Source organism: Salvelinus alpinus, chromosome 15 (assembly GCF_045679555.1).
Source record: "Salvelinus alpinus chromosome 15, SLU_Salpinus.1, whole genome shotgun sequence".
Lineage (NCBI taxonomy): Eukaryota > Metazoa > Chordata > Actinopteri > Salmoniformes > Salmonidae > Salvelinus > Salvelinus alpinus.
The window spans coordinates 28,732,981-28,759,191 of NC_092100.1; the positions used below are offsets into that span (position 1 = coordinate 28,732,981).

The 26,211-nt window shown below is 43.5% G+C and overlaps 1 protein-coding gene and 1 pseudogene across 1 annotated transcript; both read right to left on the minus strand.

The window, feature by feature from the left end:
* On the minus strand, positions 1–13,554 carry LOC139539307 (alanine--tRNA ligase, cytoplasmic-like; annotated as a pseudogene).
* LOC139539857 (protein-glutamine gamma-glutamyltransferase 2-like) lies at positions 13,318–25,854 on the minus strand. Its single transcript, XM_071343202.1, has 13 exons — positions 25,542–25,854; positions 24,291–24,461; positions 23,895–24,125; positions 23,400–23,518; positions 22,657–22,785; positions 22,388–22,565; positions 21,032–21,170; positions 20,824–20,927; positions 20,433–20,675; positions 19,964–20,230; positions 19,535–19,695; positions 19,221–19,357; positions 13,318–13,772 (listed from the first exon to the last, which is right to left on the minus strand). Exons 1-13 carry the CDS (start codon positions 25,555–25,557, stop codon positions 13,625–13,627), a joined length of 2,043 nt encoding a protein of 680 aa, XP_071199303.1. The 5' UTR covers positions 25,558–25,854; the 3' UTR covers positions 13,318–13,624.
* Between the last annotated feature and the right edge of the window lie 357 nt (positions 25,855–26,211).

Here is a 26,211-nt window from a genome sequence, read left to right on the forward strand (position 1 = left end):
ACAGTCAGGGCAGGGAAGTGAGACACAAACACAATGACATGGAGAGACCACTGGAATAGAGAGGAACAGGCAATGAACAGAAGCAGTTTACCATGGAAATACTCAATCATTAGTTTAAAAGGGATGGTTTAAGAGGATAGTTGTTGGGCTTTGACTACTAGAGGACAGATCAGGTAGGAGGCTGTCGGGTTAGCATCTCGCATACACCGATCATCATTCAGTTACCCAATCAAAGTGATTAGCCTCCTTTGAGCACACAGACCATTGAAGGAGCCATCAGAATTGTGCATCGGCTCAAACCTTGATATCCTCCTTAAATTGCAGATGCATCTCCCTTTCAGAGAAAGAGACAGAGGGCTTGTGCATCTTCTTACCTTTCTAACCATTAGATGGGTGAATGTTCATTTACAATTTCCTGCCTGGAATGTCCAGTCCAGAGTCACAGAGAACAGAGCTGGAACATTCCAGTGGGGGTGGTAAGTTTTTTCCCTACAATCCTTCACCACACCCCAGTCTCCATATTAGTTTTCACCCAGTTTAAGGCAGGCAAACTGGTTGGCCATCTGTGGTGTCTTTGCTATACAGTGTGTGTTCCTGCCAGTGCCCTGGGCAGACATATCCTTGCCACCACCCTTGCCATCCATCAGAGGGCTAAGCTCCTGCACACACTCACTGGCCTTCAGACCTCGGTTGGCAACATCTTGGTAGAGGAGAGTCAACAGATAAGATACTGTCCCAACAAAATATGCAAGTTATTGCATTAAGCACAAATAAGGAGCTCATCTGTGAATTATGGTGTGAATGGATGCAAATACACATGTAGGTTAGACGAATGGCTTACCTGGAGAACCTGGCATAAACAGATGATCTTTCCAGCTTCATTGTCTACTGTGAAGAGCATAGCAGCAGTCTGGGGGGACTGGGTCTTCAGCAGCTTCAGAGACTCATTCAGAGCCTGGGACAGAGAGATGCAGACAAACACCAGGTTAGAATTACACTTCTGATTAGAATTGAGGGATCTCTGTGCTGTGTTGTGGTGTTGTAGTTTTTGGGATGCCTTAGAAAATATGCTATTGTTACCTTGGCAGAGACTCCATTTTCCATCTCCATGACTACCAGTGGCTGATCCATGACGCAAAGGTGAGAGGTCATAGGCCACTGAAAGTATGAGTAGGGGTATGTTATTTTCTGTTTGATCAAGTTTGTATTTACACAGATCTATGGTTTCTGGTGTTATTGATCTCAGGCCTTTTGTCTATTGTTTTATTTTCTCATTCCTGGGCTGCTTTGCTTCTTCTTTGGCAAACAACACCATTGCACCTTAACATTCCGCCTATCTCCCTTTTATTGGTATACAATATGTCACCCCAAGGCGCCTGTCATTATTTTCTCCTCCTCACAGAATACAATGTTTTCAAGCACGTATTACCAAGTCACTGTGTTGTTGCAGTCTCTGGGCATAGCGGTGATCTCCCAGTGGGAGAAAGATGAGATGAGGGAGGCTTTGAAGGGACTGAAGAAGACCATGGATGACCTGGACCGTTCCAACAAGGCTGATGTCCAGAAGAGGGTGAGAGAGAGCGGGGTGCCAGGTCTAGGCTAAGAGGGGTTGATAGAGGTTTTATGACCGTGTGAAGGGATTAGTACATGTCAGAAAATTGTATGCAGGGCCATTCTATAAGTATTGTTTTTCATGGTTGAGCTGGTATTTCATTGCTATGTGCTCTCCTCCCCCAGGTTCTTGAAAAGACCAAGGAGATGATTGACAGCAGTCCTAACCAGCATGGCACAGGCAATCTTCTCTGTGCGTCGCACCGCTCCTGTGCGCAGAGCACCCTTGGCGGTGAAGTCAAAGTGCAGGCGGTCAGGAGCCACCAGGGAGCCACGCTGGTCAGCCTCTCCCAGGACCCCCGCAGGGTAAAGTTCAGGATGTGGGTGGCAGTGTGGTTACTCTTGATGGGCCTATGACCAGCCTGGGAGAGAGGCAGTGGAGGTTGGACAATAGAGAGAGATGTAATGAATTTCTTTCAATACCAAGTCAGTTGAGAAAATATCTCAAAACTGAGTCATAAAATGTACTTTTGAGTGATGTATTACCTCATACACGTGCAGGATGACGCAATTGCCCACCTCCAGAGTGCCATAAACCGTTCCTACAAGCTGCACATATCCACCACGAACCTGAGTGTTCTTCACTGTGAACTCCATCCTCTGAGGAAGGGAGTAAAATGTGGTGTGATATGGACCTCTCCTCCCTGTGGCTTGTCCTTACATTGTTTCAACGGTTTGATATGCTTGTTACAATAACGGCCATAGTTTGATTGTCCTGTCCTTACGTCATCTCCAGAGTCGTCCTTCCTCAGCATGTAGCCCCCGTTAAAGCTCTGTCCTCCCTGCTCAGCATAGAATGAGGTATGGTCCAGCAGAACCCCACACTCCTGCCCTGTCATTACTTCATCCACAAAGGCACACTCCCTTCTCAGAGCCAGTACTCTCCCCACAGCCTGCTCAAACTGTGGGACAACCACAGAAACATATAAAGAGATTAAAACACTGACACAAGCAAGAAACTGATTTGAATAAATATCAAGCAAACCATCTTTGAGTTGGTTAATGAAATTGAGTTGATTTTGTTTGTGTCTTACCATATTTGCCACTGTCATCAGCACTGTAGCTGTACTTGGGTGAGTCGTCAGTAGCAGCGATGCCCTTATTGCGTAGGTCCTCGGTGGCATAGATGTCCAGCATGATGTGGTCCTCATCCCCAGAGCCCTTCCCTGGGACATGGAGGAGAAAGCCTTAGCCCAAATCCCCAATCTCAGTTCTATTTCCATTGCAAAAAACCTGCAACTAACTTTACTCTAATGCTGGATCAGTCATTCATTATGCTGAAGCATCATACTCATTCTTTGGATAGAAAGCCAACTTGCATGTTTAGCACCGATATCATATGGCTTTATTGAAGTGATTTTGACCTTCACTCCTATGTGGAAAGGAGCTTTTCAGTATGAATTACCACTGCAATGTGATGGATCTGTAATGTACTGTAAATACTGATTTATCTAATCAGCAGAGCAAGGCACTTCTCACTTAATAGTGCAATACTGACTGAGAAATGCTGACAGATAGGAAAGCATTCCTGTCTTTGTACATCCGCAAGTCAGTACTCAAGACAGGCAAATTCACAAACTCCCATGCCAATCCAAGGCTCTATCTTTTCTACTGGTCACCATTTCTCCAACATCCACCATCATCCCCCTCTGTAACGTCCACCATCATCCCCCTCTCCTCAGCGATGAGGGCAGTGAGATCCATTGGGGAAACCGTATGTGTTATACAGCAACCAGGCTGTGTCACCTACACAGGGAGAGAAAGAGGAGAGAAATGGGTTCAGAAACATTCTGTTTTGACAACAACTTAAATGTTTCTAATTGATCCCATATTCTAATGTGGCCCTTCAGTACCAGGGATGGTCTTGCTGTCTCCCAGACTCTGGATCTTTCTGTCCAGGATCTTTCGCCCCCTGCTGAGTGTCTTGAGGAACTGCTCCTCCTCCTCATTGACGATATCCTTCACCATGTCATGGTCCTTCTTCAGCTCAGGGACGTCATCACCTTGGAGAGAGGGGACCGCAGAGGAAGACAGGTAAGGGAGGATGACTAAGAGGGAGAGAGAGATACAGATAGTTAATAACATGAAGAGTAGGAGTGGGATGAGATTCCATACTAGGCACTCTACCACCACATCAACTAAGGTGGCAAAGAAGCCTCTATGAGTACCCAGCTTCTCGTGAGAGCAACACAACTGCACACAAACAGTGGGAGAGGGTTAACATGTGCACATTAACAGACTGATGTTCAGACAAGCATAGATCAAAGACAGCCAGACAGTTAAAAGGGCACCCTCTCCCTGTGTTGTCTGGCCTGCCCTCATCAGAGAGGGCGATGGTGATGGTGCGGGCGTGGTCAGCCAGGACACAGTAGGCTATGTCAATGCCATTTACGTCCTCAGCACCAACCGTTCCTGTGTAGTCCCTAGCTCCTGTGCCCTGTTTGGAACAACCACAGTGGTACAGTCAGCTAGGCCATTCAGAGCACAGAGAACACATGATTCAATTAATAATGACTGGCAGTGGTGCTTGCCTTCATGATGGCCTGGAAGTAGGGGATGAACAGGTCTGTGTCATAGTTGGACATGTTGTTCTGCAGAACAGAGACAAGACGCTCCAGACCCATGCCTGTATCAACACTTCATAGGCAGGGGATTCAGCTCTGTCTCAGACTCCCTGGTGAGGGGGAAACAGGTTCAGTGACATCATAATGCTTGTATGTGACTGTGCGCATCTGCATATGTATTATACAGGACTTGAACTGTATGAACTTGAACAGGAGTAAGGCACCATGTGCGCATACGTTTATTACACATAAGACAGCTTATTGCAAGCCACTTATTTTCAATGTTTTACCTGTTGAACTGGGTGAACACCAGGTTCCAGATCTCCAGCACGTTGGGGTCGTCCATATGGACCAGGCAGGTAGCATCTCTCCCCCCGATACGGTCAAAGTGAATCTCACTGCAGGGCCCACAAGGACCTGTGTCCGCATCTCCCAGAAGTTATCCTTCATGCTGCCTGGCAGAATACGAGCCTGTCACCCAGAGAGGACACACAGGTAAAACAGGTGAGACCCAGAGGTGAGACAGAGAGGACACAGTGGGAGCAGGTAGGGAGGGAATGAAGGCACAGAGCGAGAAAATTACTGTTTTTGTAACCAGTAGAGTGCCATCTTCAGGTTTGAAAAGGTTACCGTACCCTGAGAGTAGAGGTCGACCGATTATGATTTTACAACTCCGATACCGATTATTCAATGACCAAAAAAAGCCAATACCGATTAATCGGCCGATTTTTATATATATATATTTGTAATAATGACAATTACAACAATACTGAATGAACAATGAACACTTTTATTTTAACTTAAAACCTTTCTGGACTACCCATCCCGGATCCGGGATCATTCTCATCAGAAACGCTGACTAGCATAGCCTAGCCTAGCGCCACAGGGATATAATATAATTTCATGAAATCACAAGTCCAATACAGCAAATGAAAGATAAACATCTTGTGAATCCAGCCAACATGTCCGATTTTTAAAATGTTTTACAGCGAAAACACAACATATATTTATGTTAGCTCACCACAATAGCCCAAAACACAACGCCATTTTTTCACCATAAAGATAGCTTTCACAAAACCCACAAATAGAGATAAAATGAATCACTAACCTTTGAACAACTTCATCAGATGACAGTCTTATGACATCCTGTTATACAATACATTTATGTTTTGTTCGAAAATGTGCATATTTATAGCTACAAATCGTGGTTTTACATTGCCGCCATGGTCACAAATGGCACCAAAATGTCCGGAGAAATTTTAGACAGCCACGTAATCTAACAGAAAAACTCATCATAAACTTTGCTGAAAAATACATGTTGTACATATAATTAAAGATACACTGGTTCTTAATGCAACCGCTGTGTTATATTAAAAAAAAATAACTTTAGTAAAAAGCACAGCATGCAATAATCTGAGACAGCGCTCAGCCATTCTCCGCCATGTTGGAGTCAAAAGAGTCAACAAAAATACGAAATAACATCATAAATATTCCCTTACCTTTGATGAACTTTCATCAGAATGCAGTGCCAGGAATCCTAGTTCCACAATAAATCGTTGTTTTGTTTTAGAATGTCCATTTCTTCTGTCGAATTAGCAACTTTGGCTAGCATGTGTAGCTCACGTGTCCATGAAGATTTGACGCATGAACAAAAAATTCAAAAAGTGATAATAAAAGTCGAATAAACTGGTCAAACTCAGTTGAGAATCCATCTTTAGGATGTTTTTCTCATATATATCCAATAACGTCCCAGACGGAGCATTTCTTCGTGTCTACCTAACGCATTGCAGACAAAGATATGACAAACCCAAGTGCGTAGCCAAATACTGCCAATATGGCTGACCTCTCACTCAAACGACTCTCATCCGGTCCCACAGAAGGCTAGACACTTCATTCCACGTTCTACTGCCTGTTGACATCTAGTGGAAGGCGTATGAAGTGCATACAGATCCATAAATACAAGACAATTGAATAGGCGATGCCTTTCACAGAGACCCATTTCAGAATTTTCACTTCCTATTTGGAAGTTTGCCTGCCAAATGAGTTCTGTTTTACTCACAGATATAATTCAAACAGTTTTTAGAAACTTCAGAGTGTTTTCTATCCAATAGTAATAATAATATGCATATCATATGATCTTGGACAGAGTACAAGGCCGTTTAAATTGGGCACAATTTGTAATTGAAAAAAAGCTAACATTTAAGTGCCTTACTCAGAACATATGGTTCCTTTTAACATGAGTCTTCAATATTCCCAATTAAGAAGTTTTAGGTTGTAATTATTATAGGACTATTTCTCTCTATACCATTTGTATTTCATACACCTTTGACTATTGGATGTTCTTATAGGCACTTTAGTATTGCCGGCCTAATCTCGGGAGTTGATAGTCTTGAAGTCATAAACAGCGCTGTGCTTCAAGCATTGCTAAGAGCTGCTGGCAAACGCAGTAAAGTGCTGTTTGAATGAATGCTTACAAGCCTACTGCTGCCTATCACCGCTCAGTCAGACTGCTCTATCAAATATCAAGTCATATAGTTAATTATAATAAACACACAGAAATACATTAATATGGTAAAATCCGGAAACTATCATTTAGAAAACAAAACGTTTATTCTTTCAGTGAAATACAGAACTGTTCCGTATTTTATCGAACGGGTGGCAACCCTAAGTCTAATTATTGATGTTACATTGCATCACCTTCAATGTTATGTCATAATTATGTAAAATTCTGGAAAATTAATTACGGTCTTTGTTAGGAAGAAATGAGCTTCACACAGTTTGCAACGAGCCAGATGGCCCAAACTGCTGCATATACCCTGACTCTGCTTGCACTGAATGCAAGAGAAGTGACACAATTTCCCTAGTTAATATTGCCTGCTAACATTAATTTCTTTTAACTACATATGCAGGTTAAAAAAATATATACTTGTGTATTGATTTTAAGAAAGGCATGGATGTTTATGGTTAGATATATTTGTGCAACGATTGTGCTTTATTGGTGAATGCGCTTTTGTTAAATCATCACCTGTTTTGCGAAGTTGAAGTAGGCTGTGATTCGATGATAAATTAACAGGCACCGCATTGATTATATGCAACGCAGAACAAGCTAGTTAACCTCTTAATATCATCAACCATGTGTAGTTATAACTAGTGATTATGTGAAGATTGATTGTTTTTTATAAGATAAGTTTAATGCTAGCTAGCAACTACCTTGGCTCCTTGCAGCCACAAGGTCCTTTTGATGCTGCACTCGTGTAACAGGTGGTCAGCCTGCCACAGTCTCCTCGTGGATTGCAATGTAATTGGTCATAATCGGCACCCAAAAAGGCCGATTACCGATTGTTATGAAAACTTGAAATCGGCCCAAGCCGATTAATCGGTCGACCTCTACCTGAGAGACTTATCAACCAACACATAGTGTTACTAACCACATTAACAAGAGTAGAAATGGGTCAGGATATTTGTATCATTCAGGTAGATTTGGATACCTAATAGCCCTATTAGTTCTGACCAGAACTTCCTACTCTTGAAACTCACTCACCCAAGGTCCAGCCAGATCTGTTTACACTACAGATCCGGCTCCAGCCCAGCTTCTTCGTGACCCCCGAAGTAGGTGACATACAAGCACTCGATGGGAATCCCAAACTCCTTAGTCAGCAACTCCAGGGCCATGGTACAGGCAAGGTGCTGCAGGGAGAGGAGTCAGCAGGAAAGGAAATGAGAGAAAGCAATTAATCTTTCTAACACGCATCCACATTTACATATTGTTAATCGTTGACACACATCAACACCTTCCATCTTGAGAGACTTGTTAAATGTTGCTGAATCATAACAGGTCAGAAGACAACACTATCTAACAGGCGGTTGGTTGGTCTGCTTGATTTACCTTAAAGTAGTCTCCAAAGGACCAGGAGCCCAGCATCTCAAAGAAGGTGTGGTGGTACACGTTCTTGCCCAAATCATCCAGGTCATTGTGCTTGCCCCCAGCGCAGATGCACTTCTGTGTGTTAGCTGCATGCTTGAGTCTGGCCATGGGGTGGGACGGGTCAATGGTGTTCAGGAAAACAGGTTTGAAATGGGAGGGGTTGGTGTGGGGAGAGAGAGGGTAGATAAGAAAGATGGAGCGATAACCATTGGGATGAGTACAAGTTGGACTTTCTTCAAATAGTCTAATAACAGTACAACTGAAAAAAAGCTTTGAATATGGAAAAAACTGATATCAGGAGAGTGGAACTGGTATCTAGCTACTAGAACACATCTGCTTCAGGACAAGACACTCCCAGAGTGTATAATTCCACTTTGCTAAGACATAGTCACTAAGGTGAGAGGTCGTGATTAGCCAATGGGGCCACACTAACTATGGACCTGCAGAAGGGAGGGAGGGGGTAGGGATAGTTGGATGGGCGGTGATATTATTGTAGCGTACCTGGTTCATGCCAGCATTGGCGAAGAGTAGTGTGAGGTCGTCCAAAGGTATGGTGGCGGACGAGTGGACATACTGGTGGTCATAAAGACGGAAGAAGTCAATGAACTTCTCACGGATCTGAGCATTTTGTTGATATCGTTCATTATGGTAAGTAGCCTATACTAGAGAAATATTACATTTTATATCAAATTAGTTTGCTAATATGGGTGGTTGTTAATGGAGCAATTACCTTCACCACTGACTGTTCAAGTTTTACAGCTGGCTAGGCAGCTATAAATTCATTGAACTCCCTTTGATATTATAAACTTTAATGCAAACCATACAGTTTACATACACTTAGGTTGGAGTCATTAAAACTTGTTTTTCAACCACTCCACAAATGTATTGTTAACAAACTATAATTTTGCCAAGTCGGTTAGGACATCTACTTTGTGCATGACACAAGTAATTTTTCCAACAATTGTTTACAGACAGATTATTTCACATAGAATTCACTGTATCACAATTCCAGTGGGCCAGAAGTTTACATACACTAAGTTGACATGGCCTTTAAACAGCTTGGAAAATTCCAGAAAATTATGTCATGGCTTTAGAAGCTTCTGATAGTCTAATTGACATCATTTGAGTCAATTGGAGGTGTACCTGTGGATGTATTTCAAGGCCTACCTTCAAACTCAGTGCCTCTTTGCTTGACATCATGGGAAAATCAAAAGAAATCAGCCAAGACCTCAGAAAAAAATGGTAGACCTCCACAAGTCTGGTTCATCCTTGGGAGCAATTTCCAAATGCCTGAAGGTACCAAGTTCATCTGTACAAACAATAAAACGCAAGTATAAACACCATGGGACCACGCAGTCATCATACCGCTCAGGAAGGAGACACGATCTGTCTCCTAGAGATGAACGTACTTTGGTGCGAAAATTCCAAATCAATCCCAGAACAACAGCAAAGGACCTTGTGAAGATGCTGGAGGAAAGATGCTGGAGGAAACGAGTTGACATAACCTGAAAGGTCACTCAGCCAGGAAAAAAACACTGCTCAAAAACCGCCATAAAAAAGCCAGACTATGGTTTGCAACTGCACATGGGGACAAAGATCGTACTTTTTTGGAGAGTTCTGATGAAACAAAAATAGAACTGTTTGGCCATAATGACCATCGTTATGTTTGGAGGAAAAAGGGGGAGGCTTGCAAACTGAAGAACACCATCCCAACCGTGACGCACGGGGGTGGCAGCATCATGTTGTGGAGGTGCATCATGTTGTGGTGCACTTCACAAAATAGATGGCATCATGAGGCAGGAAAATTATGTGGATATATTGAAGCAACATTTCAAGACATCAGTCAGGAAGTTAAAGCTTGGTCGCAAATGGGTCTTCCAATTGGACAATGACCCCAAGCATACTTCCAAAGTTGTGGCAAAATGGCTTAAGGACAACACAGTCAAGGTATTGGAGTGGCCATCACAAAGCCCTGGCCTCAATCCCATTGAAAATTTGTGGGCAGAACTGAAAAAGCGTGTCCGAGTAAGGAGGCCTACAAACCTGACTCAGTTACACCAGCTCTGTCAGGAGGAACGGGCCAAAGTTTACCCAATTTATTGTGGGAAGCTTGTGAAAGGCTACCCGAAACATTTGACCCAAGTTAAGCAATTTAAAGGCAATGCTACCAAATACTAATTGAGTGTATGTAAACTTCTGACCCACTGGGAACGTGATGAAAGAAATAAAAGCTGAAATAAATCATTCTCTCTACTATTATTCTGACATTTCACATTCTTAAAATAAATTGGTGATCCTAACTGATCTAAAACAGGACATTTTTACTCAGATTAAATGTCAGGAATTGTGAAAAACTGAGTTAAAATGTATTTGGCTAAGGTGTATGTAAACTTCCGTCTTCAACTGTAGGTATGCACGTCAGCTTCGACATCGGTTTTGCACATCGGCGTTAAACTAGACATCGGGCTGATGCCAATGTTGGCATTTATAGCTAATATCGGCCGATTCCGATATGTTCACCGATATATCGTGCATCCCTAAATATTAGATTTTTTAGTGTTGCACCATTATTTTTACATAAAAGCTATATACAATTTCAGTATCATGTCTTAAGAGTGATGAACAGTGCCATCACCGTGGCTTCCGCAATGGATAAATCGACTGAGACAGCCGTAAATCTTGTGCACCATGAAAATAAGAAAAAATAATTGCGACTGTTCAAAAGAGAGCAGGCCGGGATTTGAGAAGTCAATGAGAGAAGTGAAAAACTCTTCCTTAGTTGTTCAATTTCTCTAAAACTAAAGGCACAACCTAGATTCGAGCCAATGTCTTAAGCAGTTGAAAAATGTTATTACTCCAACCACGTGAGTGACGAACGTATTAATTTTCGCCAAAAACAACCTTGTATCAAAGGAGTGCCTTGGATTTGAGGACCTGCACATGCGCAGTATGGCGCTAGATGACCGTTCGACCAGATGATGCGTTCTACGCATAGTTGCGGTGAAGAGGTCAATTGAACTCGACCAAAACAATGGAATTGCCATGGAAACACGTGGGGGAAAGAGCTGTGGGGGGGAAAGATCCTGAGTCTCCTCATTGCCCCCCAGCAAAATTAGACGACATTTAGGCTATTGTTTGTATGTGTATTTCATACTATGTTGAGGTAAAAATCAGAGTATAATGATTGTATGGGGATGTCAACCCTAACACATGTTCTTGTCATCGTTACCAATCAACTGAATTACAGTTAAAAACGAATTTGATTACAGCCACCGATTTCGGTATGCTAGCTGTGCTAACCAGCTTATGTGAACGGGAGTTAGCATTTAGCAGTCACTTCTTCTTAACATGAATAGAGACAGCTTCTACATGTTATGCAACGAAAACAGCCAAACATATCCAAATCGGACTTACAGTGCATTCAGAAAGAATTCAAAACCCTTCCCCTTTTCCACATTTTGTTACGTAACAGCTTTATTCTAAAATAGATTAAATAAAATGTTTTCCTCATCAATCTACACACAATAACCCATCATGACAAAGCGAAAACAGTTGTTTTTTTTGCAATTAAAAAAAAACTAAAACAGAAATACCTTATTAACATAAGTATTCAGACCCTTTGCTATGAGACTCAAATGAGCTCAGGTGCATCCTGTTTCCATTGATCATCCTTGAGATGTTTCTACAACTTGATTGGAGTCCACCTGTGGTAAATTTAATAGATTGGACATGATTTGGAAAGGCACACACCGGTCTATATAAGGTCCCACTGTTGACAGTGCATGTCAGAGCAAAAACCACGACATGAGATCGAAGGAATTGTCCATAGAGCTCCGAGACAGGATTGTGTCGAGGCCCAGACCTGGGGAAGGGTACCAAAAACCATTTCTGCAGCATTGAAGGTTCTTCCATTCTTAAAATGGAAGAAGTTTGGAACCACCAAGACTCTTCCTAGAGCTGGCCGCCCGACCAAACTGAGCAATCGGGGAAGAAGGGACTTGGTCACTGTGAAAGAGCTCCAGAGTTCCGCGGTGGAGATGTTAGGACCTTCCTGAAGGACAACCATCTCTGCAGCACTTCCCCAATCAGGCCTTTATGGTAGAGTGGCCAGATAGAAGCCACTCCTCAATAAAAGGCACTCCTCAGTAAAAGGCACATGACAGACTGCTTGTAGTTTGCCAAAAGGCACCTATAGGACTCTTAGACCATGAGAAAGAAGGTTCTCAGGCCTGATGAAACCAAGATTGAACTCTTTGGCCTGAATGCCAAGTGTCACGCCTGGAGGAAACCTGGCACCATCCCTACGGTGAAGCATGGTGGTTGCAGCAATATGCTGTGGGGATGTTTTTCAGCGTCAGGAAAACTAATCGGGATCGAGGGAAAGATGAACCGAGCAAAGTACAGAGAGATCTTTGATGAAAACCTGCTCCAGAGCATTCAGGACCTCAGACTGGGGTGAAGGTTCACCTTCCAACAGGACAACAACCCTAAGCACACTGCCAAGACAACGCAGGAGTGGCTTCAGTTCAAGTCTCTGAATGTCCTTGAGTGGCCCAGTCAGAGCCCAGACTTGAACCCAATCAAACATCTCTGGAGAGACCTGAAAATACCTGTGCAGCGATGCTCTCCATCCAACCCGACAGAGCTTGAGAGGATCTGCAGAGAAGAATAGGAGAAACTCCCCAAATACAGCTGTGCCAAGCCTGTTTACATCATAACCAAGAAGACTCGAGGCTGTAATCGCTGGTTAAAGAGCTTTAACAAAGTACTGAGTAAAGGGTCTGAATACTTATGTAAATGTGATATTTCCATTTTAAATTTTTTATGAATTTGCAAACATTTCTACAAACCTGCTTTGGTATTTTGGGATATTGTGTGTAGATTGATGAGGGGGAAAAAACAATCTAATCAATTTTAGAATAAAGCTGTAACGTAACAAAATGTGGAAAAAGTCACGGGGGTCTGAATACTTTCCAAATATAATTCATTATGTTTAGCTGGAAAATGTAGGCTTTGATGAAGGTAATTGCTTAATTAATTAGTGCTGGGTATGTTCTGATGGGAGGGGCTTCCCCTACAAAAGGAGCCTCTCTTTCAGTTCAAGGGGGGAACCATTTTGGTTTGTTTTTAAGCTGTCTCCATAATGCATACTTAGGATGGCAGTACTGTTGTTTTTCTTCCGGATTCACTATATAAATAAACACCCTTGCACAGAAGTACTTTTGCCATCTTTTTATTTGATAGAGGTTAGGTTTTTCAGTTTAGCCTTCTGGCCTACTCTACGTGACAAAGGGTATGGTTACATTAGTCTCACAAATAGATTTAGTCTCCGGACTCTAGCAATACTTTTGGATTCAGAGACCCATCTTTCTTTGCCAAGGCTTGTAAATCCCTTCATAAGATCATCAAGAACAATAGAAAAAAACAACACATGATTTTGCAACTCACTTTCATTTTGCATTTACAGGGTAATTTTTTTTATATAGAAATATACATGATATGATATACATTGTTAATTGACAGTTCACTTGTTTCTCACAATCAAAGTGGCAATGCCTTTGACATCCCTTATTCTGTCTGCATCAAAGTCGACCATCAGTTTTCTCAGGCCTGCTCGGGTGGGCTTGAAGGACAACTTGACCTTGACCTCTTGACCTGGTCCAATGTCATCTCTGTAGGAGAAAAGAGATTGTTTCACTACAAGCACACATTGTTCTTTCAATTCAGTCTTGCTCTGTTCCACTAACGGTTAAAATACTAACGGAGGTCTCCTGCTGTGTTCAACGAGACCATGTCAAACATGTCACGCTATACTGAACAAAAATATAAACGCAACATGGAAAGTGTTGGTCTCATGTTTCATGAGCTGAAATAAAAGATCCCAGCATTTTTCCATATGCACAAAAAGCTTATTTCTCTCAAATTTTGGGCACTCATTTGTTTACATACCTGTTAGTGAACATTTTGCCTTTGTCAAGATAATCTACATGACAGGTGTGGAATATCAAAAACATGATTAAACAGCAGGATCATTACACAGGTGTGCCTTGTGCTGTGGACAATAAAAGGCACTAAAATGTGCAGTTTTGTCACACAACACAATGCCACAGATGCCTCAAGTTTTGAGGGAGGGTGCAGTTGGCATGCTGACTGCAGGAATGTCCACCAGAGCTGTTGCCAGAGAATTGAATGTTCATTTCTTTACCATAAACTGCTTCCGTCTTTTTAGAGAATTTGGCAGTACTTCCAACCGGCCTCACAACCGCAGACCACATGTAACCACGCCAGCCCAGGACCTCCACATCCAGCTCCTTCACCTGTGTGATCGACTGAGACCAGCCACCTGGACAGCTGATGAAACTGAGGAGTGTTTCTGTCTGTAATAAAGCACTTTTGTGGGTAAAAAACTCATTCTGATTGGCTGGGCCTGGTTTCCCAGTGGGTGGGCCTGGGTCCCAAGTGGGTGGGCCTCTGTCCTCCCAAGCCACCCATGGCTGTGCCCCTGCCTAGTCATGTGAAGTCCAGAGATTAGGGCCTAATTTATTTATTTCATTTGACTGATTTCTTTAAATGAACTGTAACAGTAAAATCGTTTAAATTGTTGCATGTTGCGTTTATATTTTTGTTCAGTGTATTTTAACACCTCTTGCATGGAAGCCAAAAACCAGCTCATTCAGAAACATTGTCTGGTAATAGAAACTTTTTTGTAGCCATATATTTCTGGGAAAGGCCACACAAATTGTTTAACATTCAGGTCTGCTGGAATTTTAAACTCGATTAGCTGCCAGAAATGACAGTTGTGGCTATGTGCTGCTTAGGCTTGGGTGATATACTGTACCTTTTATACCGTATGCCGGGGTATTTCAAAATACAGATGGTATGATTTCAATACTCCCCTGAAAAAGTGTTTATTGGGTTGGGGGAAACTGATACGCCACTGCTTATAAATTAAGTATGACTATAAGAAATTAAGATGTGTCAAATAAATTAATCATCTCAGGACTCCAGCTATGCATTTTGTTTGCTAACTGGCTAGCTATGTGGCTAGATGTCAAAATCAAGCTTCTTGTTTACAGCAGAGACATTCAATCCCCTCCTGGATCAAGATCCCTGCTGCCTAAATTTGTATTTTTTTTGTGTTCTTTTAAATACCGCCCCTTGTGTGCATGCACATTCGGAAATACCACGGATGGGACAATGAGCCAGATATTTCACCGGATGTATAAATGTGAAGCATCCGGTTGATGTTTCCACTCATTACCAAATATGATGATGAGAGGAAGCCCAGTGGCCGGCAGTGGGAGAAGATGGAGCGAGATGAATTTTTGCCGACATTCTGCACATTTTCTCATCTATAAAACATTTGATCTCCATACAGTTTTCTGTTTCCAAAACTAAAATCTGTAACAAACCGAGTGGACTGCATTTTGTAGACTTTTCCCTTTGCCAAAGTTTTAAAAATTGCAGTGTTTAGAAGGAGTGCAAGGGCGAATTGAGTATTTCACACGCACATTTCACAGAGTCGATATTCTCTAACAGAAATATGCAAATAAATGCTAGAACACACCAATAGGATTTCACTAGGTCATGCTTGGCTCTGCCCACCTTGCTTGTTCGGCCCACTATGATTAAGTTCTGGTCTATCTTGGGTTATTTATAAAAATCTTTGGTAATACCATATACCCCAGTATGGTACAGAAACGATATGACTGCCCAACCCTAGTGCTGCTATGAAAATGTGGATTTTTTTTTCTTCACACTTGAGCTACATGAGATGACCAAAACATTAAGTAGGCTAGGTCCATCCAGGAAGTGTGATGTTTTGTCAAAGAATGTTAAATTCACCCAGACAGCCAGCAGATAAATTATCCTGTGTTTAGTCTGAGGGCATATGTTTACACTGGCATCTCTTTTTGGAGGTTATGTGTGGTAACATTTGTCCTGCGGTCCTGGAGAGCCACGCGGGCCGGTATAATCATCTTTGGCCTGGGATGAGGAGGATATGTTAGGCTCTCTCTTTGTCTTTTTAAGGGAGGTGGAGCGAGAGAAAAGCAGATCTTGTTATTTTTACTCATGCAATGCGGTCAGACTATGTCCTTGCTGAGGAATCTACAGTGGCAGCCAAGAGCTCTCAGAGCTCTCTGTCATTCTGTTCACCTGACTTAGAATTCCTCACAATCAAATGTCGACCGCATTATCTACCAAGGGAATTCTCTTTGATTATAATCACAGCCGTATATATTCCCCACCAAGCAGACACATCGATGGCCCTGAACGAACTTTATCTGACTCTATGTAAACTGGAAACCACACACCCTGAGGCTGCATTCATCGTAGCTGGGGATTTTAACAAGGCTAATCTGAAAACAAAACTCCCTAAATTCTATCAGCATATCGATTGTGCTACCAGGGCTGGTAAAACCCTGGATCATTGTTATTCTAACTTCCGCGATGCATATAAGGCTTATAATATACGACTCCATATTGTTGCTTCCAGCCTACAAACAGAAACTAATACAAGAAGCTCCAGCGCTCAGGTCTGTTCAACGCTGGCCCGACCAATCTGATTCCACGCGTCAAGACTGCTTCGATCACGTGGATTGGGATATGTTCCGCATTGCGTTCATTGACGAATACGCTGATTCGGTGAGCGAGTTCATTAGAAAGTGCATCGGTGACATAATACCCACAGCAACGATTAAAACATTCCCAAACCAGAAACCGTGGATTGATGGCAGCATTCGCGTGAAACTGAAAGCGCGAACCACTGCTTTCAACCAGGGCAAGGTGACCGGAAACATGACCGAATACAAACAGTGTAGCTAATCCCTCCGCAAGGCAATCAAACAAGCTAAGTGCCAGTATAGAGATAAAGTAGAGTCGCAATTCAACAGCTCAGACACAAGAGGTATGTGGCAGGGTCTACAGTCAATCACGGATTACAAAAAGAAAACCAGCCCCGTCGCGGACCAGGATATCTTGCTCCCAGACAGACTAAATAACTTTTTTGCTCGCTTTGAGGACAATACAGTGCCACTGACACGGCCCGCTACCAAAACCTGCGGGCTCTCCTTCACTGCAGCCGAGGTGAGTAAAACATTTAAACGTGTTAACCCTCGCAAGGCTGCAGGCCCAGACGGCATTCCCAGCCGCGTCCTCAGAGCATGCGCAGACCAGCTGGCTGGTGTGTTTACGGACATATTCAATCAATCCTTATCCCAGTCTGCTGTTCCCACATGCTTCAAGAGGGCCACCATTGTTCCTGTTCCCAAGAAAGTTAAGGTAACTGAGCTAAACGACTACCGCCCCGTAGCACTCACTTCCGTCATCATTAAGTGCTTTGAGAGACTAGTCAAGGACCATATCACTTCCACCCTACCTGACAACCTAGACCCACTCCAATTTGCTTACCGACCCAATAGGTCCACAGACGACGCAATCGCAACCACACTGCACACTGCCCTAACCCATCTGGACAAGAGGAATACCTATGTGAGAATGCTGTTCATTGACTATAGCTCAGCATTTAACACCATAGTACCCTCCAAACTCGTCATCAAGCTCGAGACCCTGGGTCTCGACCCCGCCCAGTGCAACTGGGTACTGGACTTCCTGACGGGCCGCCCCCAGGTGGTGAGGGTAGGTAACAACATCTCCACCCCGCTGATCCTCAACACTGGGGCCCCACAAGGGGGCGTTCTGAGCCCTCTCCTGTACTCCCTGTTCACCCACGACTGCGTGGCCATGCACGCCTGCAACTCAATCATCAAGTTTGCAGACGACACTACAGTGGTAGGCTTGATTACCAACAACGACGAGACGGCCTACAGGGAGGAGGTGAGGGCCCTCGGAGTGTGGTGTCAGGAAAATAACCTCACACTCAACGTCAACAAAACAAAGGAGATGATTGTGGACTTCAGGAAACAGCAGAGGGAGCACCCCCCTATCCACATCGACGGGACAGTAGTGGAGAAGGTGGATTGTTTTAAGGTCCTCGGCGTACACATCACGGACAACCTGAATTGGTCCACCCACACAGACAGCGTTGTGAAGAAGGCGCAGCAGCAACCTCAGGAGGCTGAAGAAATTCGGCTTGTCACCAAAAGCACTCACAAACTTTTACAGATGCACAATCGAGAGCATCCTGTCGGGCTGTATCCCCGCCTGGTACGGCAACTGCTCCGCCCATAACCGTAAGGCTCTCCAGTGGGTAGTGAGGTCTGCACAACGCATCACCGGGGGCAAACTACCTGCCCTCCAGGACACCTACACCACCCGATGTCACAGGAAGGCCATAAAGATCATCAAGGACAACAACCACCCGAGCCACTGCCTGTTCACCCCGCTATCATCCAGAAGGCGAGGTCAGTACAGGTGCATCAAAGCAGGGACCGAGAGACTGAAAAACAGCTTCTATCTCAAGGCCATCAGACTGTTAAACAGCCACCACTAACATTTAGTGGCCACTTTAATAATGGGAATTGATGGAAATTTATGTAAAAATGTATCACTAGCCACTTTAAACAATGCCACTTAATATAATGTTTACATACCCTACATTACTCATCTCATATGTATATGTATATACTGTACTCTATATCATCTACTGTATCTTGCCATCTTTATGTAATACGTGTATCACTAGCCACTTTAAACTATGCCACTTTATGTTTATATACCCTACATTACTCATCTCATATGTATATACTGTACTCTATACCATCTACTGCATCTTGCCTATGCCGTTCTGTACCATCACTCATTCATATATCTTTATGTACATATTCTTTATCCCTTTACACTTGTGTGTATAAGGTAGTAGTTGTGGAATTGTTAGGTTAGATTACTCGTTGGTTATTACTACATTGTCGGAACTAGAAGCACAAGCATTTCGCTACACTCGCATTAACATCTGCTAACCAGGTGTATGTGACTAATAAAATTTGATTTGATTTGAGATGCTATCCCTCTCTAAATCTTCAGCTGCTGCACAGGGTGCGAGATCTTAAAGAGCCCTGGGTTTTAAACAGTTTCAGGCCTACATACATTCTCTCATTGCTGAAAAAGCATATACAAATTCAATGAAGATTGGATCTCCTCTCTCACATAGAGATACTTACGGTGCTTGGATCTCCCGCGCTGCTGTCAGACCTGCCCCCTCCACAGTAAACACGCCCCCTCTGAGGGTAATAGGCAGTGGATTGGTGAAGCTGATGTGGGCAATCAATTTCCGGGATACAACTGCATCTCCCACTACCTGGAGAAAGAACATGGACAGTGCAGGCATCATCAGAAATTATAATTTCAGTAACAAACAACCTTAAATCAATATACTATAAGCCACTGTTTGCACTTGAACATATCCATTCTCATGACCAGTAGTACTCAATTTAAGCATTGCTTCACCAGAGCCATTTCCAGTTCCAGATAGTACCTTGACATGGAGCTGAGGCATGCTCAGTTGGATGTTGACCTCTTGTAAGACGACTTCGGGCTGGCCGCTGACCTGGAGTAGTGCTGTGACCCTGATCAGGTTATGCTCAGACACACATGCCCCGTAGTGATCGTACCGTAGCCGCAGCACTTCCTTATGAGCTGTGAGAATAATAGGGATGAGAGGAGAAAGTGTGTTATTGTATTGTTTCACACTTTTTCCATGGTATAGTTTTGCACTGTTTACTTGGTTCCTAAACATACAAGAACACCAGGGGTCAGACTGACCCAGTGCCACTAAAAAATAAATCAAACACAGGGTCTCACATTAGTTCAAAGTTTTCAGTCATGATTCTTGATTCCTCTCGCCTATTGCACAATGATAAACTTCACTAAAAAGTTTGATTGTGTGATGGCAGTTGAGGCCCACCTTTCTGGGCTGGCACGGTCAGGCTGGCAGTCTTTCTATGGCACTCCCCCCGGTGGAGGCTGTTGTAGGTGACAGCGTTGGACGTCACAGTCAGCTGCGCTGGGGTGTCCTCTCCACCGACGTTGTGCACCTCCACTATCACATCAAAGTCTGTCCCCAGGATGGCCTGGGCGTGTTTGATCTTCAGCTCCAGCTGCCCTGGTGCTCCATTCGGCTGCGTTACCCGCCGTCCTGCCTTCTCATACACCTCACGCTCTTTCACTGAACCTGGTAGAAAGGAAGGAGGTTGTCATACTGTTAAATTAACGGTGTGTTCGTGTGGTATGTGTCCAAAGTGACACCCTTCCCTTGGGGGTATTTGTAGTGTGTAACAGTCTACTGTACTCTTTAGGTTCTCTTCCCATCTGTGCTAGTATTTGTGCAGGTGTGAACATTACAGTATGTTTGTTTAAAGGAAGGAAGTGAATACCTTCAGGGTATTTGTAATGTTTAGTGATGTCCTCTCTGTAGTCTCCATACACACTCTTGGTGCTGATGTTTTGGCCAACTGTATTCTGGTTGAGGGAAACTTGTGAGCGTTGGCCATCTGGGTAGACTATCCAGGTGACCAGGTCTGCGTTCACCTCAGAGAACACGAAGGCTGCATCATACTTCATCCCCACATCACCATCCCTTACTGCCTTCACTGGACAGGGCCCACAACAGTACACCCCTGAGAAGGAGGAGATAGGGATGAGGGCAAGAAAAACAACTTTACAGAAAAAACATGTATGAAATGTAACTTCCTGTAGTAGCCCAACCATAAAAAATAGATTTTAGAGGGGCTTAGTAAACCAAGGCTGGTCATGAATATGAAGTACCATCACTCCTCTCCTGTGGGGTGGGATCCAGAGCCTGCCACCCATCATAGCCTTTAGGAAGATCCTCCCTGTCCATCCAGGACTCCACCCAGCAATGGTAGTTCCTACACACACCCACACATACAGTGCTGATTCTGCATAATTCTAAGCTGATATCTAGAAATGAAAGCAACATGAAAACTATAGAAGTGTAGGTTGTGAGCCTTACCAGATCATGTCCTTCCTGCCTTCAGACACACTCTCCAGCTGCTCATCATACAGATAGTCCACATTCAGGTTGCCATCAGTGTCATGGGCAGAGGAGTAGTTTGTAACTGGGCGAGTGGGTATGCCCAGACAGCGAAGAACTGTGTGATGGGTGAGAGAAAGGAACCAATCAGCAAACAGCATATAGTCTGTTTATAGCTTAATATACTGTAGCTGAATGAAATATTTGATAGTGCAAATATAGAACCAGAGAGTGTTAGGAAATTAGCTGAGAGAGAGCCGAAGAGAGAGAGCCATCTTGTGTCAGTGTGTTGTCTCCTATGTTTTTATTTTATTTTTATTTCACCTTTATTTAACCAGGTAGGCCAGTTGAGAACAAGTTCTCATTTACAACTGCGACCTGGCCAAGATAAAGCATAGCATTGCGACACAAACAACAACACAGTTACACATGGAATAAACAAACGTACAGTCAATAAAACAATAGGGAAAAAATCTATATACAGTGTGTGCAAATGAGGTAAGATTAGGGAGGAAAGATAATAAATAGGCCGTAGTGGCGAAGTAATTACAATTTAGCAATTAAACACTGGAATGATAGATGTGCAGAAGATGAATGTGGAAGTAGAGATACTGGGGTGCAAAGGAGAAGAAAAAAATAAAATAATAATAATATGGGGATGAGGTAGTTGGATGGGCTATTTACAGATGGGCTATGTACATGTGCAGTGATCTGTAAGCTGCTCTGACAGCTGATGCTTAAAGTTAGTGAGGGAGATATGAGTCTCCAGCTTCAGTGATTTTTGCAATTCGTTCCAGTCATTGGCAGCAGAGAACTGGAAGGAACGGCGGCCAAAGGGGGAATAGGCTTTGGGGGTGACCAGTGAAATATACCGCTGGAGCGCGTGCTACGGGTGGGTGCTGCTATGGTGACCAGTGAGCTGAGATAAGGCGGGGCTTTACCTAGCAAAGATTTATAGATGACCTGGAGCCAGTGGGTTTGGCGACGAATATGAAGCGAGGGCCAGCCAGCGAGAGCATACAGGTCGCAGTGGTGGGTAGTATATGGGGCTTTGGTGACAAAACGGATGGCACTGTGATAGACTGCATCCAATTTGCTGAGTAGAGTTTTGGAGGCTATTTTATAAATGACATCACCGAAGTCAAGGATCGGTAGGATAGTCAGTTTTACGAGGGTATGTTTGGCAGCATGTGTGAAGGATCCTTTGTTGCAAAATAGGAAGCCGATTCTAGATTTAATTTTGGATTGGAGATGCTTAATGTGAGTCTGGAAGGAGAGTTTACAGTCTAACCAGACACCTAGGTATTTGTAATTGTCCACATATGTGTCTCTCACCTGTACAGGCTACGCCTGAGAACACCCAGCACTGTCCGTAGCGCACCCTCTGTGCCCCGGCCTCACTCCAGCGCCTGAGGATGGGCACACTGCCAGTCCAACGTGTGGGCGGCACCCCGTCATCGTACTTCCCGTCCCAACGGCCAGACACCACGCCACGGTCATCATTAGCATTCACCTGCACAGGTGTAGAGTAGGTAGGTTAATTACTGTGAGATTATAACTATTCCCAATGTGTAGAAATAATGAAGTTGAAGGGTGAACCTTACCATGGCAGTAATTGTCCTGCTCACGTACACTGGGTCTGCTCGGTTGGCTGTGTCCATCTCTGGGTTTGTCAGTGCAGCAGGTGAATTGTCCAGGATTTCAAAACAGATGTCCACCACATCTTGTTCAAACTATGAACAATGACATGAGGGATTATACGTAAAAATATTATGAGAATGCATTAAGTGAGCTCATGATGACATAGATACAAATCTCAAACCAGTGTTAAAAAATACATACATAGAAATGTTGATTGTGACTGTGACTTTATGTACTTTCTCCTCACTAGATGGAGACAATAAGCCATGCAGGTTGTTTGTCTGTCTCTTTCTCAATTTCTATGTGACTATGTCTCTGTCTCTCTCAGATGAGACAAACCCACGTTTGAGTGGTTGGCATTTTCACACATCCAGTGTAAAAATGTCTTACATCCACCAAAGACATTTCCTCTGCCAGCTGGTGCATGGTGTCTCCAAACGACACCAAGCTGTGACAATTCACACAGGCCACCATCAAGCCTTCAGACTTGACAGAAACCACTGGCTGCCAACACCCACCCACATGCCCCGTTGTTAATCTTTCTGTTTGGAACGCCTCAGCTAGAACTGTGATTCAGGCTGCACATCACTGAGATCTGGTTCTCATTGGATCGATGGGTTGATAATGGGATCAACAGGTTTGGGTTCTCTATTCTGTCTCAGCTGTGTTGGCTGTATGTCCTTCAGAAGTGCTGTTTGTTTGCTACCTGTCCAAAGTTCCAGGGTAGTGAGGAGATCTGGTCCCAGGAACCCTGGTAAAGGAGGCCATTTTCATTCAGGATGTACTCCTCTAGCAGCTCCTCATCAGGGAGGTACACAGAGTCAGCTGGGAGGGAGAAAAACAAAGACCCATAGAAGAGAGAGGTATTCTTATTGTAGTGATATCACACAACTGGCAACCTTCATATAAGATATCTGATCCACTAATTTCATATTTTTCTATATGTTGTTATAATTTCATGTTCGGCTCAAATGTATTTCAAAGTAATCACAGGGACGGACACAAATACACAACTGAAGACAGTATCTTCCCTGACTCTGACCTTCTGAGAGTGGCACCTCCCTGAGCCCTCCACCTTACCAAAAGAGCAAATAAAACAGGACAGGGTGCAGTGCCACAACACTGAGCACTTTCAATATCTTTACTGATTCAACTAGTGTGTGTGTGCATGTGCACGCAGCGCATGCATGTGTCAGCTCACCTTTGCACCAGGGGTTGAAGAGCAGGTAAAACGACTCTGGTGTTGTCTTCTCCAGGATGTGTCCATCAGGGGAGAGGAGCAGCACTGTCACGCTGTAGATTCCCACAGGGGCGTCTGCTGGGCTGTGGATCGTCAGCAGCACCTCACTCTGAGCCCCCTGCTGGCGGAACCACCACTTGTCACTGCCAGCACGGGCATCCAACACCTTCACAACCACCTCACCCTCCTTACCTAAACACACAAACAAAACCACACATATACTGTCAGTCAAAGCTGTTTTACCAGACCATTTTATTTTTATATCTGTCAATCATAACTAACTCCTCCTCCCACTGTGCAGTAGTATCCACTTTATTGCTGACTTAAGCTTATGGTCCTTGTCCTTGAGTTGCTTACCTAGATGCAAGATCATGGCTAGTTTGTGTTTAGGGGGCAGGGTTGTGAAGCACTGCAAGGCAAGGGAGAAGGGCTGCCCCCTACGAACCAGCAGCCTTTCCACGTCCATCTCCTCTGTACGATGGGCATGGCTGTTCACCTGGCAAAGCAGGTCCATCCCCATGAATACACCTGGAACACAATGAAAGAAAAAGCATAGAGTTCAGTCACTTCTAATAAAAACCTATTCTACTGTATAGTTACAAATAATGAGTTCAAGAGGATGTCTTAGGGGGTAACCAGACCACACCTGTACTATTACTCTTGTAAATATTCATATTTCTAGAGAGATTTCTAGTTTAGTCATATCAATCACAATGGTCCCATGTTGTACAGGTCAAACCACAGAAAGGTCAGACAAGTCATCTATTTGAGCCTGACTATCAGTGTGAGTCATAAAGTCAAGGACCCCACTTAATATTTATAGAAGCTACTGTAGGTAGACAACTCCACTCAAGCATGTGGCACTGTGTGAAAACATTAACATTGCTGTTTTGATATTAAAGGGTTATGACAATGATTGTCAGAAATGTGTGTTAATACTATATTTTAACAGTAGCGCGGGAGAAAGCTTTTTTTAAAGAACAGAGGTGAATAACAAAGTTTGATGCTTTTTGCAGATGTTTTTTATAAACCATCAAGAAATAAGTAAGTATAGACCTGGTTTGCCAGGTCAGATTGGCACAAAAGAGACCAATCTAAGCCATCAAACTGAAGTCATCCTTCACCCATTCCTGAGGTTAGACACACTTGTGTGCCATATACTATGATCACACACAGAGACAGAGACAGACAGAGACAGAGACACACACAGAGACAAAGACACAGACAGACACACAGACAGAGACAGACACACAGACAGACACACAGACAGCGACAGACCAACTTTCATTTTTGACAAGGAGAAACACAGATATACTGTATATTCTGTTTAAATTTAGAAATGTACACATTTGAGAATAAACTTTGTCAGATAACACCTCTGCTCCATCCTCATATTTGTATGATTAGCGCATGTGAGCCTGTTTTTCTCATGCTCTCCTGGTATGCATTGCTTAAATTAGAATGAGTGACCTTAACACACTGCTGTGAATTCATCCGGCAGCACATTTTTCACAGATATAGAAATTGCTTGTAATATTTGTCTCCTCTACTTCGGAGGGCACTACCAATGGTTTTTTAAAATATGTGAAATAATGGTAAATCCCTTACCGTTTTGGTCAGTCATTCTCCACTCTTTGTGGTGAATAACTCCTCTGTGAATCTTCTCTTCTCTGCCGTGTAACCTCCTTTTATGATAAGTTTGACTCCTCTTTTGTCTTTTCACACAGTCCTGAAGGTGTATGCATCACTTTTCTACCCGTCTCCACCAGGACCCAGTATTTATACTGGAGAGGAATGGCCCTGTCCTAGTGCTCCAACACACATGTTCACCCATACACACCTCCCGTTCACTGTTCTCCCTGACCTCTGACATCACACTCTGTGGAGATCCAGAACAGAGGTGTATCCACAATCTGTGCGTGCGTGTGTGTCTACGTGCGTGATTGGATGCGTGCCCATGCGTGTGTGCGTGTGTGTACAAGCTTGAATTGTGAAGCACAAGCTCTGCCTACTTCAATATTTTACTTCAACTGAAAAAAGCATGAGAGCCCAAATATTTACTATAGTTTGTGTCAGCCGTGTGCGGGAACCTTTTTCTCCCACTGTGATCTAAGCTCAGACACTGTGTTCTTTGTTAAGCGGATAAAGGGTTCAGGGCATAGGGCACACTTTTACTAATCCAACAGTTTTCCAGTAAATGTTTTGCATCATATACAATTTTGCATACATGGCCACTTTTTTTCTTTCTGTATAAAGCCTGAAAGTCACCAATTACAAA